The sequence below is a fragment of the Chaetomium globosum genome, genomic scaffold (assembly GCF_000143365.1).
Source record: "Chaetomium globosum CBS 148.51 scaffold_4 genomic scaffold, whole genome shotgun sequence".
Taxonomy (NCBI): domain Eukaryota; kingdom Fungi; phylum Ascomycota; class Sordariomycetes; order Sordariales; family Chaetomiaceae; genus Chaetomium; species Chaetomium globosum.
In genome coordinates this window covers 2,555,218-2,571,843 of record NT_165979.1, presented here as the reverse complement: position 1 = coordinate 2,571,843, position 16,626 = coordinate 2,555,218, and the positions used below count along the sequence as shown (strand labels likewise).

General features: G+C 55.6%; 8 protein-coding genes across 8 annotated transcripts; 5 read left to right on the top strand and 3 right to left on the bottom strand.

Moving 5' to 3' along the window:
• Positions 1–142: 142 nt before the first annotated feature.
• Positions 143–883, top strand: CHGG_04564 (uncharacterized protein; the record flags this gene model as incomplete). Its single annotated transcript, XM_001223777.1, has 3 exons — positions 143–174; positions 259–612; positions 676–883. 3 exons carry the CDS (start codon positions 143–145, stop codon positions 881–883), a joined length of 594 nt encoding a protein of 197 aa, XP_001223778.1.
• Positions 884–1,040: 157 nt separating this feature from the next.
• CHGG_04563 (uncharacterized protein) lies at positions 1,041–1,585 on the bottom strand (the record flags this gene model as incomplete). Its single annotated transcript, XM_001223776.1, has 3 exons — positions 1,041–1,211; positions 1,269–1,318; positions 1,456–1,585. 3 exons carry the CDS (start codon positions 1,583–1,585, stop codon positions 1,041–1,043), a joined length of 351 nt encoding a protein of 116 aa, XP_001223777.1.
• A 706-nt stretch (positions 1,586–2,291) lies between these two features.
• Positions 2,292–3,973, bottom strand: CHGG_04562 (uncharacterized protein; the record flags this gene model as incomplete). Its single annotated transcript, XM_001223775.1, has 4 exons — positions 2,292–2,856; positions 2,924–3,225; positions 3,290–3,817; positions 3,902–3,973. 4 exons carry the CDS (start codon positions 3,971–3,973, stop codon positions 2,292–2,294), a joined length of 1,467 nt encoding a protein of 488 aa, XP_001223776.1.
• Positions 3,974–4,844: 871 nt separating this feature from the next.
• Positions 4,845–6,048, top strand: CHGG_04561 (uncharacterized protein; the record flags this gene model as incomplete). Its single annotated transcript, XM_001223774.1, has 2 exons — positions 4,845–4,865; positions 4,936–6,048. 2 exons carry the CDS (start codon positions 4,845–4,847, stop codon positions 6,046–6,048), a joined length of 1,134 nt encoding a protein of 377 aa, XP_001223775.1.
• A 1,536-nt stretch (positions 6,049–7,584) lies between these two features.
• Positions 7,585–7,918, top strand: CHGG_04560 (uncharacterized protein; the record flags this gene model as incomplete). The annotated part of the gene is made up of 2 exons (XM_001223773.1): positions 7,585–7,702; positions 7,845–7,918. The coding sequence occupies 2 exons, from the start codon at positions 7,585–7,587 to the stop codon at positions 7,916–7,918; spliced, it is 192 nt and encodes a 63-aa protein (XP_001223774.1).
• A 2,330-nt stretch (positions 7,919–10,248) lies between these two features.
• Positions 10,249–10,555, top strand: CHGG_04559 (uncharacterized protein; the record flags this gene model as incomplete). Its single annotated transcript, XM_001223772.1, has 2 exons — positions 10,249–10,262; positions 10,375–10,555. The coding sequence occupies 2 exons, from the start codon at positions 10,249–10,251 to the stop codon at positions 10,553–10,555; spliced, it is 195 nt and encodes a 64-aa protein (XP_001223773.1).
• A 2,722-nt stretch (positions 10,556–13,277) lies between these two features.
• CHGG_04558 (uncharacterized protein) lies at positions 13,278–13,619 on the top strand (the record flags this gene model as incomplete). Its single annotated transcript, XM_001223771.1, has 1 exon — positions 13,278–13,619. The coding sequence occupies one exon, from the start codon at positions 13,278–13,280 to the stop codon at positions 13,617–13,619; it is 342 nt and encodes a 113-aa protein (XP_001223772.1).
• Positions 13,620–14,325: 706 nt separating this feature from the next.
• CHGG_04557 (uncharacterized protein) lies at positions 14,326–16,332 on the bottom strand (the record flags this gene model as incomplete). The annotated part of the gene is made up of 2 exons (XM_001223770.1): positions 14,326–16,049; positions 16,122–16,332. 2 exons carry the CDS (start codon positions 16,330–16,332, stop codon positions 14,326–14,328), a joined length of 1,935 nt encoding a protein of 644 aa, XP_001223771.1.
• Between the last annotated feature and the right edge of the window lie 294 nt (positions 16,333–16,626).

Genomic DNA, 16,626 nt, shown 5'->3' with positions numbered 1-16,626 from the left:
TAACCCAAACAAGAGGGTGGGAACATCCCGCTGTTGCGGACTAACCGTTTTTTCTCCCCCCCCCCCCCCCCAGAACTCCCAGCGGGAGAGTCACTGCTGATGTTATCTCGAACAGTACAAGAAGCACGCCGAAGAGGCCAAAATGACCATCCCGGAAATCCCCACCGTCTTCCTGTACGTCCCACCTCACAATCCCCCCTCCACTCCCTCCTCCCTCACCTCCAGCTAACATCTACCCCCTTTCCCCCCATCTCACAGCAAACCCTCGACCTGCCTCGCCGACCCCTACCCGTCGCCGACCATCATCCCCAAGCACACGATCGCCAGCGACTCGGCCGACTACGAGTCCGAGCTGGCGATCGTGCTCGGGCGCGAGGCTAAGAACGTGTCGGAGGCCGACGCCCTCGACTACGTGCTGGGGTACACGGCCAGCAACGACATCTCGAGCCGGGCCTCCCAGTTCGCCCAGACCCAGTGGTGCTACTCCAAGGGCTTCGACGGCGCCTGCCCCATTGGCCCCGTCCTCGTCTCCAAGCGCCTCGTGCCCGATGTCGGGAAGCTCCGGCTGCGCGGGCTGAAGAATGGGAAGGTTGTGCAGGATAGTGGGCTGACGTGCGTTTCTTTCTTTCTTTCCCTCCCTTGAGCCGCTGGCTAACTGGCACTATCTGCTTTTAGGGACCTTATCTTCTCGGTCGAGCAAATTGTCAGCTTCCTTTCGCAGGGCACGACGCTGCCCAAGGGGACCGTTATTATTACGGGCACTCCGGCTGGCGTTGGGTTTGCGCACAAGCCGCAGGAGCTGCTGCATGACGGGGATGAGTTTGTGGTGGAGATCCAGCCGCATATCGGGAGCCTGTACAATGTTATGCAGAACGAGAAATGAATGGGAAGTCGCCGAAAAGGAGGAGTGTATTTTGGCTTTGGTAGCTTTTAGATATGGCTTTTCTAAGGAACAACGCCGGACATATGCATACCACCTCTTAAACAAATTAGTTGAAACCGTTACCCCATATCATTTTTTAAGTCTCTATACGCCAATTCTATCCCAGCAACGAAGGCAAATTCTCCTTGATATATTCGACCACGGCATCCGGCCCCTTGTCCACCTGCAGCCCCTGCGGCAGCGAGAAGGTTTTGAGATTGGGCACGATCTCTTTAGCGATAGCGATGATTTGGCGTGCCTCCTCAGGCGTCCACATGGATGCGGTGAACTAGCGACCGTTTTAGCTTTTCCCTTCGCACCCACCTGGACAAGCCGAAGCACTTACCAGAACATCCGGCTGGGCTTCCTCGACCGTCTTGCGCACTTCATCTATGCCTGTGGAGACGGTCAAGTCATGTTAGATTGGTTTCTATCGATCCTATCCCTGAAACAACACCGGAAAGGGCGAGATGACAGTCAAAAAATAAATAAAGAACCCAAATAAAGAACATAAAATAAAAATAGAGACATACTAGCGGCGTTGGCGGCGTGGGTGATGGTGTACTGCTCCTTGACGTCGGCCACCACCCGGCCGATCAGCCGGCGGGCGCGGTCTGGCGCCGTGTTGACTGTGACTAGCTTGAAGGGGCCGGTGGGGGGCATGGTGTGGTGGTTGTTTGTTGTGGCTAGGTAGGTAGGCAAGGAGGTATCTTAGGTACCTAGGCAGAGTGGAATTGGGAATGGGGATGATGTGGGCTTTCTTCTCGGATAACGCTGAAGAGGAAAGGGGGTTTGATGTTTTGGTGTTGTTTTTTACGCAAGGGGCAACGGACAAGAGATAGCTTGTTTATCAAGTTATTTTATCCCATCTACATGCACTTGGGAAATGGGAGCATGTTCGGCCTAGGATGTTCGAACTGGGTAGTGCTAGGGGAGTATGATAATCCTATGGCCTTTTCCCGAAGCGGTAGGTAAGAAGTCATCGTGGGGATCGTGGGGTTGGTGACGGTTTCATGCTACCTCTTAGCTTCCAGGTGGCTGCGTATGGAAGGGGTGAGGGCAATGGTTTTTCCGGGATAAGCCTCGGTCATGGAGGAGACGGTAGGTGGACACACACACACACACACACACACAATTTATTCCGCCCGGCGGGCCTAACCCGAAAGGGCAACTATCATGCAATCTACTAATACATATCCTAAGGTAGGTGGACACCGGGGATCAAAAGTGTGCTCCGGAATATGCTATGGTTGTGGAGTAAGTCAAGGGTCAAGGGGGTTAGGGTTCGGTGTAAGTCGCCCCCTGACGACTTACCACTTGCAATTGTTTGACCAGTCCCCTTCATTTAAGCTTGAGCCCTAGGTAGCTCCTACAGGGAAACCTCTACCGCTACATTACGGCTCCATAGATTCGTCACATCAGCCACAATAGCCCCAGCAACAGCAAAATTCGATCGAACCCTTCCCAGCAGACTCAAGATCTGCTCTTTTTGTTCCGTCTGCCCAGCTCGTGCGCTCGCAACCCGCAGGGGGAACAGGAGCAGCAACGGAGAGAGCCTGGTTTCATCCAGAACACGCTGGCTAAGAGCTAGGATGATGGCGACGTGGAGCTGGATCTCGTTCTCGTTCAGGGTAGAGGTGGGCAAATCTAGGCTTTGCCAGTAGAACATCTCGTAGTCGAACACCCCGGAGAGGTATATGCTGGTGGCGGAGAAGTAGGCCGCTCCCAGGAGCTGGGATTCGGTTTTGGGCACGCTCTCATCTGGGTTTTGTCGTGCACTCGAGTCTCGGAAGACAGGGAAGGTATGGTTGGCAGATGCCCATTGCCGGAGCTGGCTGCGCAACGAGAAGCCCTGGAGTGAAATAGCTTGGGCCTGTTCCGCAATTTCTGGTGAGGATACTGAAGATTGTAAGGATTTAATGAGTTTCTCCGCCCTGAGTTTGGCAGTTAGACCGGTCGAAATCTGCAGGGGGGAATGAGATCCGAGGTGGCAGAACATACCGGACACGTAGCGAGGAGCACAAAACTACGATATCGAGCAAAACATCCAGCGCTTTTTGTGACTCGCCCCACGTCGTCGAGGATGATCGTAAAGATGCCGAGAGTGCCAACCATCCGTCTTCAGCGAGGAAACTCGGCTGATTGAACATGATGGCTCGGCAGACTTCGAATACCTTGGATTCGGTAAAGAACCTGCCACAAGACCCAGAGATGCATGCCGAGGGGCTACCCGCTATCAAGGCCTGAGATGTGCCGTGGACAAGGTGTTGCAACCACCCATCGCCGGTGGCGTCATTCATCAGCTAAGGGGTTGTTAGCTGAGCGTGCCCCATGTCGTACTAGGCACCGAGATGGGCCCCCGCTTACCTCGAAGAGGCCAAGCAGCAAGGTAGCCCAAAGAATACCCGGCCGTAAATGGGGGTTATTATTTCTGCCTGATCGGGAGAGGGCATGTCTGAGTCCCGCAATAGCCCTCATATAAGATTCCAGAGCGGACTGGTAGTGGGTTCTTTTTGACTTTTGGACACCGCACAGCTTCGAAGCTTGCAGGGCACCCAGGGACAACATGGCTTCGCGGAGGAAGGTCTCCGGGTCACCGTGCTTCATGAGATACAGGGTATCTTCTTGTGGCGTTTCCAGGCCAGAGAATTTGTTGTTCTGGAGGAAGACATGATAATAGGAGAAGTAGAGCAATGTTGTGTCTGAGGGAGTGGGCGATTTGATCACCCCATTAGTAGAAATAGAAACAGGCCGTCGTCCTTGGACAGGGTAGGTGTCAACTGTTTGCTGCCTCCCTTGGTCGACAAGAATGGCTGGTTTCTTTTGGGCTGCTACCAGATAATGACAAGGCTGGTGGCGTTTTACGCAGGTGCTGCAAGGGGAATCACCAGAACACTAAGTGTGATGGGCAGATATGTATGTTAGATCACATCGCCTAAAAGCTGCCGTTTTTGAAGACGTAGAATAGCATACACCCACCTTCAAATGGCTCCTCGTACAGCTGTCGCACCGATGGCGCCGTTTGCGGCGGTCAAACGGACCGATGAGCATGCTGAGCCAAGGTTCAAGCCTGAATGGAATCTTAGTTTGAGTAAGCAGGTCTGCACCACATTAGGCAAACGGGATGCCGTACTAAAAGTTCTGAAAGAGTTCTGAAGAGTACCGGGACTTGAGAAAGAAAAAAAAAACAGCTAGGAATGATGAACATGGTGACTCTCAGCCCTGAAATGGTGTTGAGGTCAACCAATATCAGGAGTGTGCTCATTCCAAAAAGGGTAATTATCGGGCGACGCTACATCGCATCGGGAATGGTGCAGTGGAATCTGTTGGAGTGTGTAAGGTAAGATACCTTGATAAAGTAACTACCTGACATGCCTTGGTTACATAGGTACCTTAGTTATAGCAATACACCACAATCCCGCGAGGAGAAAGCATGATTGGCAACCACTGACCACCTTGCTACCTTACCTATTAGTAGGCAACTTTAGCTCAGGTCTTTCGGTGCTAAGGACTAGGTGCACGACCCGAGAAGCCTAAGGTCTCCTTGAGGTAAGGTAGCTCAGGCAATGGCCGCCCCGTGTGCTCGATGGGTTGGCCAGGCCTCATTACAAGAACAGTACAGGTACAAGTCATGGGGTCGGCCAGCGGCAGAGCGAGATCCCGCCTGCAGGAATCTGCTAATATGACGGCTCTGTTTTTGTTCACTTTCTCAGGGTCTAGGGCGTCCCCCCTTTTATCCCCCTGCCTAGGGAATGATGATTTGTCCCAGTACCTCTACTGGAATCTTCCCTTTTTTCCCTTTCCACAACTCAACTCATCTGACTCTTGACACCTCCCAACATACATACCGCTTGCCCACGCCTCGCCAAAGCCGCCAACGGTTCATTTTCCTATCACACTACAGACGGCATCATCGGCTACCATGGCCGTCAAACGCACGATGGTCAATGGGAAGTTCCCAGTCATCACAGACCACGATCAACTTAGAAATATGGGACGCGATTGCGTCAAAGTCGGGCACCAGAAGCACCAGGTGGTTTTATTTTACGGCGGACGACGAAGCCTACGTCGGGGAGTCGGACAAAGACAGGGCTAACCTCAGCTTGGCTGACTTCTCTCGGGGGCTCGAACGTATCCCCGACGATGTCATCTACCCAGATGTTCCTGCTGGCACGCACATCACAATCGCGCCCGAGAATCTGGCTGATGGTGCTGTATTCATTAAGCGCATGGCTTTTAACCGGATCAAAAGTTGTTCGACTAGAATTGGTCTCCTCAAGGAGGAGGGGCTGAGCGAGGTCCTCGCCATAGAGAAGGTTTCTAAGACGCCCCATCCGTACATTGTCCAGTACCACGGCTGCAGAGTCCATCGCGGCCGCATTACGGGCGTGGTGCTAGAAAAGCTCCGGTACTCACTGGCAGACTACACAAATTTCCAGGAAGACAACGGTGGCGACGGCAGCGACGACGGCGACAGCGACAACGACGCCAAGGAGAGCGATAACGGCGACGACAGCGAGGGCGACAATGACAGCGACAGCGACAACGTCGACAACGACCGCGGCGTGCCTAGAACCAAACTCCGCCGGATAGACAAGGAGGCCTTTCTGGCCGGGGTTGAGTCCGCCATCAAGTTCCTACATTCGATAGGCCTCGCCCACAACAATATCAGTCCTGCCAATATTATGGTGCGAGAGGTTGATGACGGGTCTTACACCCCGGTCCTGGTCGACTTTGGCTCCTGTATGCCGTTTGGCATGCACCGGTATGGTAGGGGCACGCCAGGCTTCATGGACAGGGAGGACGAGAATCTTCTTATCTCGCGTGCTAGGCACGATGAGTTTGCCCTTCAGCGCCTGAGCGAGTGGTGGCATAAGGACCATAGAAAGGAGCGGCTACGCCTTTTGAACGAGTTGAGTGTGAAGTGGCCCAAAGTCCACCAGAAACAACAGATGACAGACATGGAGGGTGTGGAGAGCGGCGAGGGTGTGAAGAGCGGCGAGGGTGTGAAGAGCGGCGAGGGTGTGAAGAGCGGCGAGGGTGTGAAGAGCGGCGAGGGTGTGAAGAGCGGCGAGGGTGTGAAGAGCGGCGAGGGTGTGAAGGGCGCCGAGGGCCCCGAGCCCTGAGCTGGAGTGCTGATTCATGGTCGTTGCTTGCTTTGTTTTTCCTTTGTCTGCTTCAAAATGAACATCGCTTGGTCTTATCTAAAGGCGTTCGAGCTCAAGCCGTGTTGCTGAACCTACAACGTGTTGCCCCATTATCGAGAGGACGTGGTTGAGGGGGAGTGTTGGGCGGCGCTGGGTCGGATAAGAGGAGGCAACACTCACACTGGCAAAGGGATAATTGACAACAGTTCACTTGGCCATGGGCAGTTTAGAGGCTGGGTATGGAGAGAAGCACTATTAAGAGTGTGTTAACAATCTAAGGTACTCGGAATTCGTCGCATCCATGTATTTCTTGTATTTTATGGTCCTATTGACGGGAGTTACCCTGGCTCCCCTGGGTAGGTCCTTTACCGTCTCCGTGACCCTCGTACCTTCCGTCCCTGGAGGTAAGGCAGCCGCCGAGCTTCCATCTGTTTCTTGTCAAGTGTCGGAAGGCACAGTTTAGTCGCATGAAAAAAAAAAAAAAAAAAAAAAAAAAAAGGAAAAAGAAAATCTGCAAGGCCACGGCCAGGCACGATTAACACTGAACGTGCCACCTTCGGTCAGGTCCACCCTCTCTTTGCACAACCCACAAACCAACAGCAGACAGTCAATTTTGTGAGTACACACATATAAGGCGTTAGTGTTGCTAGAGATGCAACTAATCATCAGTCATCGAGATGTGTCACAAGGATTCGGCCGCCTTGTATATCACGTCCATTCCGCCGGGTCGTCTTCACCGCTTGATCTAGCGGCTGAGGACTTGCGGTCCGAGGGGTGTGTTGCATATGGCGGCTGTGGATGCACGAACGATAAGCACCTCCTACCACGTGCCCGTGAGAGCTCGTTCCGTCTGCGACATCGGATCGGGGTTCGGCATGTTGAACCATGAGAGCGGCTGAATATCAGTGCAAGCACCCACCACGGATACCTTCGGCCGAACGACCATCACCAACAGGCCTAGTGAGAACGGCTGCCATTCCCTGATGAAGGTAACCTAGCCGGCCAACTTGCTCAAGCCTGGGGCCTCCACCTGGTGAAGTGATATGCTGAACCTGGATCCCGAGTGCTACCTAGCATACCTAGCTTCCGTGAATAACGGTTTCGTTTCTGGTATTCCGCACAACCACATGCCAATTCACAACCGTTGGGCACCCTCGCTGATGTCTTCTCTAGTGGGCCGCGGGACCCGGATGACTACTCAGCAGCCTCTCCTATTCGATGAGGAAGCGGGCAGGGCGATTGGGCAGAGATGATCTCTGCCCATTAAAGGGTCCTCGTGGACGAGGGACGAGCTCTGGGACGAGGGTCCCGCCCCGTGGGCCCAACGGCCCCAAGGTCCGCCAGGCCATGGCGAGCATGGCCCTAAGCGGCAGGTCTCGGGTGGCAGTGGCGTTGGTGATTGGGCCGTCGCCGTGCTTCTGGAAACCTTCTTTCTTCTGTCAGCCACCATGCGCCGACTGGGAAGCTGCTCTCAAGTGCGCAGGACGACGCAAGCCCGCAGATCCCCACACCACCATGGCAGAGCATCCACCCCCAAACATCCAAGCACACTCATCACTTTTTAACCGAGGGTCTGTTTGCGTGCTCCGTCTTCACCGACAGATTGGCTCGCTAGCAGGGTGCAGATACCGCAGTGAGTGTCCCCCACCGAGATGGGTTCGTTAAAACCCGGCCCCGTGCAGTTCGCAGATGATTTGCGGTTTTCTGTGTGTCGTTGATGGATGGCATGGGCGTATATTCCATAGAAGTAAGCCGCAACCTTGGTTTGGTGGTAGGCCGAATTGGGAATTCCATAAGGACTGCTTGCCATCTCCCCGACAGATGGAGAACACAGACTGGAGGCACCTGATCAGGTTGGCTCGGGCAAGGCATCGATCGGGACCAGGACCGGGATAAGGGAGAAAAAAAAAAATATCTTTGTCCGCACAGGGTTGGTTGCCCCTCCTCCCCCACGTCAGAACTGATACTCCCGCCTGGTGTACACAGTAGTGCCGAAGACCAAACGTTGCATGCAGATCGAGAATTGCCGTCCCTCTCGTGGACTCCGGTTCAGATCATCATCAGACTAGCCAGCTGAGGTGATGCCGCTGGGCTTGCTACAAACGAAGGCTTGCCGCGTCTGCCCGTCCAGCTCCCTCATTTTCTGTCAGCGCCTGACGACTTCTCTCCCCCTAGGGCAGACCGAGACCGAAATTCAATCCTTGGCCTCCTCACCTGGCTTGGACGGTGAAAAATGGCATCCTTCGTCTGATGTTTCCTCGATGAGTGCGGCTTGGCTGTGGGATCTCAAAGCGGAAGCTCTTGGCACAGGGATCTGATTGGCATGTCTCCCCAGGGGGTGGCCAACAGACGTCACTCAACAGGGGGTGCTGGGGCCAACGGAAACAGGTCCAACCCGGCCCTGGCGAAGCGCCCGGTTGCTGAGGGTCAGGGAGCAACCGTGCTACCCCTCACCTCTCTCAACTGGACCACCCCGCAATTGGGAGCGCGCTTGAGAGAGAGAAAAGCGGTGGTCTTGTGTGTTCCCGAACAGCGCGAGGGCGGTGTGTGGTAGTTAACCGAGAGGCAGTTGAAATCACAGAACCATGCCATCGGACAGTCACAAACGTTTTTAACGGGTGCCGACAGACCCGGGCACATCGGGGTCTAACAAAAGTGAGTTTCTGCTCGGCCCAGCAGTCTCTAATATGAACACTGCACTGTGTAAGCGCTGAGGCAAGCAAATTCCCTCTAGTCTGCCGAATATAGCTACCTGCGTTGATGACCGAGGGTAATTTGTATGCAGTAGACTAATTTTAAACAAACAGCCATACTCTCAACAGTCCATCCAAGACATATCATCAGCCTCACTTCTCGGTCGACGGTGGTCATCGGTGGGGATTGCCCAGCGGTCGCAAGAAGCCGGGGGGCCGGTCATGCAACAAGGCCTTCGGCGTTGCAAGACCGCGAATCTTCCCCCTCTCTGTCCTTGTTGGACCGTTGATCGGACCCTGACGAGAGCTACGCTAACCCCCCTCACAAAAAGCCACAGCACGAAAGGGGCGCTGTGCCCCCGCCCCGGTTCCCCTCAACATGCCCTGGTGCCTTACACAGTCTTCCTGTTCCAAGCACCGGCCCTCGGCCGAACACGGAAGAAAAATGGTTACGAATACCTAGTCACTCTCAGACTTCCCCTTTGTGGTGATGCCGATTGCTCAAACTCTAGCGAGTGATAGGGGCTCAAGAGGAAGCCCAGCGTCCCTCTCGGGTATGACAGGAGCAGTAAACCAGGGGCCTTGTCACCAACCATCCACAAATTGAAAAGCTCGCCTGCCATGCCTCGTGACCCGACCAAGGGGGATCATGCCACACCGCTGCATTGTCCGCTCGGGTTTGGCCCCAATGTCATTCACCCCCTGCTCCACAGCTTGCCCTGGCACCCCGGTCATGCCCTCCTCGGGTTTCTTTCTTGGCTCTCTCCAGGCGCCGTTCCCCTTGCTGGGACACCCGGTCTTGGCGAGATGCCGGTTTTCCCACGGGGGTGGTGTGGGTGGGCGTGTGGTGACGGGCAACTCTAATTTGAACTTTTACTTTTTTATTTTTATTTTCCCCCCTCGGCTCATACCTTGTTTCGTCTGTGACGTGCTTCGTTGATGCGCCCCGTCAACCTAAGCCCGAGAGAGGATTTTGGGCAAGGGGACGGAATGACGACCTCGTAAGTACATGTGCATACCTGGGGGGCGCCTGGTTGCATGGCGTAGAAAAAAAGGAACGCTGTGCAACTCAGGTACCTCGGAGGTCTCGATCAACCCCCCACCGTCTTCATACCCATACCCTTCCTTCATGTCAGTCATGTCTCTCTCGACGGGTTGACCTTCAACTCGTTTAAAAGCCGCTGCCTGCGCCGCCTTCTTCCTCAACACCACAGCAGTACAAATACCCCCATCCTCCCCACCCACCTCAGACTTTTTCTGAAGCGTAACTATTCGTATCCCACATTTCAGAACAATCACCCACCTTCTCACATATATCTTCCCCCTGCCACAAACCATCAGCCCAACCTAACTCAGCTCCCAACCCACTTCGCCAACATCAACACCAACATCTCCTCCACCTTGGGAACATTCCTCAAACTCCCACAAAATATCTGACATTTACAACCTCGTCACACTCTCCCGTTGAGTCGCCCTCACAGTCAACATGGCCGTCAAGGAGTACCAGGAACTTGTCGACAACTGCTGCTCCTTCTGCTGCAAGGCTGTCGACTTCGGCACCCATGACTACTGCCCGGAGAGCTCCCATTGCGCCTCTTGCCCCTATTGAAAGGCCAGCATGCTTTCCGCAACAGCACAAAGCCCGATCCGCCGGATTGGGCGTGCTGCATGCAACGCCGCCAGACGCAGCACAGGCGCAGCAGCATCATGCACGCCGCGCCGCAATGCAGCGAATATTCTCACCAGTTGAACAAGCACTTCTCTGGAGATGGCACATCTACAGCACCCCCTGAAGCCCCTCGATCCCTTTCTGGGAGCAAGAGGGGGGGATTGGCTGGATATGCGCACCCATTCCATCTACATAGTCTTTTCATCATGGAAACTAGCGGGAACCAAAGCTTGTTGTTTCTCGCCAGAAACATGAGTTCGCAGAACATCAAACAAACACTTCCTGTCGACAAGACACTACTACACCATCCTCGGATCGACGGTTGACAAAACCAATACTCTTCGCGGGACGAGCGCGGGAGAAAGGGGGGATCATCAGCTCGCTTCTCGCCGTCCACACCAAAATAGCTACTGGGCGTTCATGCACGCCCACACTTCCCAATCCTACCCCCGCATGCAAGGCTGAGCCTGGCGTGGGAGTGGCATGTCTCCGGCATTGCTGCTTCCGCTTTTCTCCTCGCACATGGCAGCCGATGCACACAAACGCAGCGTCTGCCCTGGCGGCTCGAAGTTGAGGCAGGGTAGTGTACGTGGGTGTGTTGTGATCGAATCGAGGCCTGGGGGGTGCTATTCACTCACCAGCCAGCGGTCGTGCTGACCTAGACTACACAACCCGCAACCCGCAACTCGAAACCCCTTTCCCCAGTCTCGTTACGCTGGTGGCGTCACTGCCGGGCGTTTTTTCCTCTTTCTGTTTCTGCTCTGTTTCCTTCTTGCAATCATGGGCATGTTACTTGGGGCGGACCCGGACGGATATCGGAACAGCGTTGTGGTATGAGGCGTTCTTCGGTGTGGGATCACCATGGCCTTGGGGCTCCTTTGGCGCGTTTGCATGCCGATTTCCTGATACTTCTTCCTACATGGGTGTACGGTTGGTTTCGTTTGGGGATCATCATGATCATTCTCATGGAAAGGGGGGGAAAGGCGTCCATCGGGCAAAGGGCGCAAGGCGACGTGGCGGTCACAAACAGGGCTGGGCGCCTTGAATTGGCATATAAACTTCCATCGTTATTGCTAGCTAGCAAGGCAATCGAGATCAATCAAGAATTGAACCACACACATCCATTGGTCTCATGTGATACTGTGTACATGAAACCACAACCACGCCTAGGCGAGCTCATAATGTGACCGATATCACCATGCAAGATACACCGCCATAGATGTGTCATATCTCAACCACATCAACAGAACGCCCGAAGCAAGCCCATCCAAAAGCCACCACTCGCGTCGTCTTGGTCATGATTGCCCTGCCTTCCCTCCCCTGCCCTTTCTCCCCTGTTCTCTCTCCCCCTGTCTCCCCTGGCCCCCCTGTCCGCGTCTGCCGTTCGCGACTCCAGCAAACGCACACACACCCCTGGCCATGCCATGCAGACTGCAGGATGCAGGACGCATTGCTGCTCCCTGGGTGTTGGACGTGCACTCCTGTGGGCGGCCGAAAACGATTGTTGAAGCATTGGCACCCCGCACAAAACGTGGTGTTGACTGGCCCGGTCGGCGTCGACGTTAAGCCTCATGCGTGTTTTGTTTCCGTTTCCAGAGGCCCGGTTGGGTTCGGGACGCGCGGTTGCCTCTCATCAGCCCCCCCTTTCTCCAGTCTCGAAACGAGTCATGCATGCACAGGTCCGAACAAAGACAGGACACTGTACGGACATCGGAGGGCGCGTCGCGAGCGACAGCAGGGGGAGCTGCCCAGTCGCACAGCACACACTGTTCAGCAGAGAAGATCGCACACAGAGTAGCAAGCAGCGGCGGCGGCAGAGACCGTTTCTGCGGCCCGTGGCCTTTGCCGATACATGAGATGCCTCCTTTCGTCGAGCCATGCCGCTGTGCCCAACGCATCAACAACAATAACAAGAACAACAACAAACTTCCTGATTTCATTACCCTCCCAATCCCCCACCACCCGCACCCTTACGCTCACCGAACGGCCAGATCAGGGCAGGCCGGGCCAGGAAATGAAAAGGCAAAATCCCCCAACTAAAAAAAAACCAGAGCTCGAGGCTGTTGATAATGAGAGGCCCCAGACTGACGTGGCCCAGAACCCAGAACCGAGGACAGGGCCAGCCACCCCTGCCCCCTGTCTGTCCTTCCATCGCCCTCCTCCCCGGTCGTCCCTGATCCCTTCCCGTCGAGCTAGCTTGGGGGCTTGGGAGCTTGGGACCACCGATCGTCCGACCCGAGCAGCGGCCACGCGCCGTTGCCACACTACATACACAGTACCACCACAACCACCACAGACCCTCTTCTTCAGGCGCCCGTCGCTAAAGGAGCGGCAGGTCCTGGCCGTTTGGAGAGACATACATACATACACTAACTATGTCCACATATCTGTCTGGACATACGTCGGAAGGAGTCCCTGTTTTTTGGGATCCTTGCAGCTGATGTGGAAGCCGCCCCCAAATCGCACCCCCCCCCCCCCCCCTCCTTTCCTTTATTCCCGCCCTCTCTCATGACCATGACCCCCTCCTGACCCCATGACTGCATAAAACCATGCCGCGGCTGGTTTTGCTGCAGCGTCCTCTTTCCGGACAGGACCGGCCATGGCAGGGCAGGGCAACCACGGCTGTGTGGACCTTTGCTGGGCTGCGCTTTTCTGTGTGTTGCGCTCTGACATGCATGTGCATGCACATCACTTCGTAAACGGGGATAACACGGGCTACGGGGGGGGTAACGAGGGGGTGCTGGTTAAACACCGGTAGTTGGTGCACATCACAAACCCTCAGGGAATAGGACAAGGAGGTGGTGAGAGTCGTGAAACTGCCGGGCAATCCGGAACCCGGAGATAAGATGGCCTTGGGCGAGGGTGTTCGAGACGAGGCGGGCGGGCGGGTGATGCCGGGTTGGTTGCACAACGAACAACGGGGGATCCGCGCATATGGTGGTGGTGGACAAACACGGGGGTCAGGATCGGGGGTCAAGACTTGGGGGTCAAAGGCTGGGGGGAGCTTGCGAGGCGAGGGAGGCGCCATACCAGACAACCCGACCAGCTGGGAAGGATGGGTGGAGAGGGTGGGCGAGGGCGTGCTCCCGGCGTTGGGCTTGCTGCGCAGCGCCGTGCCGCCGCAGAGAAGAGAGGAGCGGGCGATAAGGCAGTGCCCTCGCGCAGCCAGAACAACGCGGAGCAGCTAGTCTCGCCTTGCCTAGCCTTGGTATTCTTGGTGCCGAGAAGGTGTAGCATACTGACGCCTGAAAAACTCATTAGTTGGTCACCGTCATCATGTCCTATGCGACATCGTCAGACACGCTTGGTGTTCTCCTCCTTCATTAGGCAAATATGTTTTTGAAGAGAGCCTTCCCCGGCCCAGAAAATGAAACTCCCGAACAAAGGCCAGGACATTAAACGTCGGGGGTTCCTGAGCAGTAAGCGAAAACCAGGAAGAGGAGGCGTCGGAAGGCCCCATTCGGGGGGCCAGGAGAGGTTCGGCCCCCTTCCCCCTTTTTTTCCCCCATTCGGGTTCGGCGGGTGTTCCCCCCCCGGCCCTGGAAAAAACGCTTTTCCGCCCCCTGGTGTCATTCCCCCTTTCCCGTGACCCCAGCACGGGGAAAAAAAGCAGACCCCTGGCTTGGGCTTTGGGGAAAAGGGGATCACCCCCCCCCCCCCCCCCCTCTCCCCCAACGGCTCGATTGGACCCAGTATTGTGCATCCTCCCGCGCAAGCGGCTCGGCAGACAGGCATACTGACGCAAGAGGAATCTGACGCTACGGACCCTCCCTTGTCAAAGAACCGTGGCTATGTGCGGGACGGATGTCACTAGTGCGAGGGGGGAGCGCACGAAAATCAGGGACAGAGGAGCGGACGTCACGCCATGCCGAGACCAGACCAACCCCAATCCGATCAATACAGCGTCAGGAACACAGCCGCAATCGCTGACTTGTCGTACTTGACGTACTTGCCCTTGCCCTTGTCCACCTCGTGGTACCTGTCCCAGAAGCGGATATAGAGCGGTTCGATCATGGTCTGCATGTCCTTGGCGAACATCTGCCTAACCTCGCGCTCCATGGTGTAGCCCTTGTGGCGGAGCACCATTTCATCAAAGGACGTATTGAAGGCGGAAAACTTGCCCTTGATGCTCTCCTTGTCCTTGGAACTCAGGCTCTTGAGGATTGACGCCGAGTCGATCACCATGGCGCCGCCCTGACCCGACGTGGGCCGTCCGCTGCCGCCGCCGCGACCCGTGTGGATGACGTCGAACAGGTGCATGCTGACGTCTTTGGTGCTGTCGGCGTAGAAGCTAGCGGCCTTCTTTCGCCACGTCTCTAGCGCACCTAGGCGGCCCTCCAACAGGGCGGCGAGTTCTGAGGTCTGGATCATGCGGTCGATGATGGTGACGCAATTGGCGAGGAAGACACCCATAACAGGCTTCTTTTGCAAAAGGAGGCGGGCGCGGGCGTCGAGCGCCATCATGAGCGCTTCGATCGTGTCGGTGCAGTAGTGCGCAAAGATCTCCTTGCCGTCGGCACCGATGTCGAAGGACGCGAGACTCGGGGCGGCATCACCTCCTCCACCTCGCGAAGCAGAAGCCGATTTCCAATTTCCGTCGCCAAGGGAGACCATGATGCTCGAGACTGGTCGGAGGAAGTCCACCATGGTCTGTAACCGCTTCATGGTCTCGGACACGATCGGGACCGCCGCGCCATCCAGTGGAAGTGACTGCAGGCCGTTAACCCGCCTCTTGGTATCCTCTAAGAGTTCTGGTAATGAGGACTTGGCGGTTTCGCGAACCGGCTTTAGTGATGCGGCCAATGGGTTCTTTAGCTCGCCTGTCCTCCTCTCTAGGTTGCTCGACAGCTCCGAAAGAATCTCGACTATTTCGTACGCTAGGTAACAGTCGGTGGTCATATGCGCCTTGATATGCCCGTTCAGTTCCCTCAGTGTCCTCCCCAACTCCACCAACGATGATTGACATGTAGCTTCGAATACCGGCCCCCAGTCGTCTCGGGTGAAGATGTTGCAAATATTCTCGTATTCGGAGACGAAGAGACCCTCCATCGCCTGGGCATATGTCCCTATCCCGCTGGTGCCGGCCCGGTAGATCGCATCTGGGACCTTCTTCTTAGCCGTGTTGGTGCTTGCCGTCGCCAGGTTTACAAGGGCCGATGAGAGGTACTGTGACCGGATTTCGATGTATATTTTTGCTATTGGCGACTCTTGGGGCACAGCGCCAGCGCTTTGCCGGTAAACTCCGGCAACAAACGAGTTCATTAGGCCCAGCCTGGCGAACTTGTCCTGCGACAGCACGGGGAATGGTTTGTTTTTGGTGATGAAGTGTAGCGGCTCGATTGCGCGCGGCGTCTCGTTTCTAAGAAGCTTGTCGAATGAATTTTCGAGCTGCGTGTTCCCGAGTTTCACTAGTCGTTGAAGCTCGGTGACCGTCTGTTGCGTTGACCGGAGGTTTGACGCCTTCATGTCACTGAGGGCCTTATTCAGGCGTTTGATGGATGCCAAGTAATTCGGTAGGCCAGCCTTGTCTGGACCCATCCGGATGATTTGTTCTTCGTCATTCTTGCTGTCGGCAGGCTGGCGGAGGCGTTCGATGGATGAGAGGACGGATTCGATGTCTATGGGGGGCAGCGATAGTTAGTCAATCTCCGCCGTCGAGACAGCCAGAACTGAAGCGGCAGATAACCCACTATTGCCGAGTATCTGCAACCTCTTTGTCTCCCCGTTCAATGGCCCTGCGACATCTCGGACACTCTTCCCTGTCGCCTCAAGCCTGCCTAAACACGCCTGGATCTTCTTGGTCAATTGCGTCGTCTTCTCCAGGCGGGAGTTGAGAACATCGACTTCGGCTCGGGCTTCTTCGTCGGCAGCATGCCGGCTGTTTGTGAGCCCGACGGCCATCTTTGTGGACCGCGAATGCGACGCGTGGTGGTGGTGATGTTGGATGGTTCGAGGCGGTTTGGAGTTGGTGGAGGGGAAGCTTCCGTCCTACTGCGTATGTAATGTACCGAGTAGGTCACTGTAGTGCGGCGCAAGCAGCTGGCGGATTGAACCGGTTCCCCCGTCCAACGTCCCCGTTATACCAATCAAGTCAGCCCAAGGTATCCCACTTTCAGATTGCCAAGCCTGCTTGCGGATCCCCCCACTCTCCTCCATATCATAAGTTTATGGAACATCCTCGTTTTTAGGTTGGGG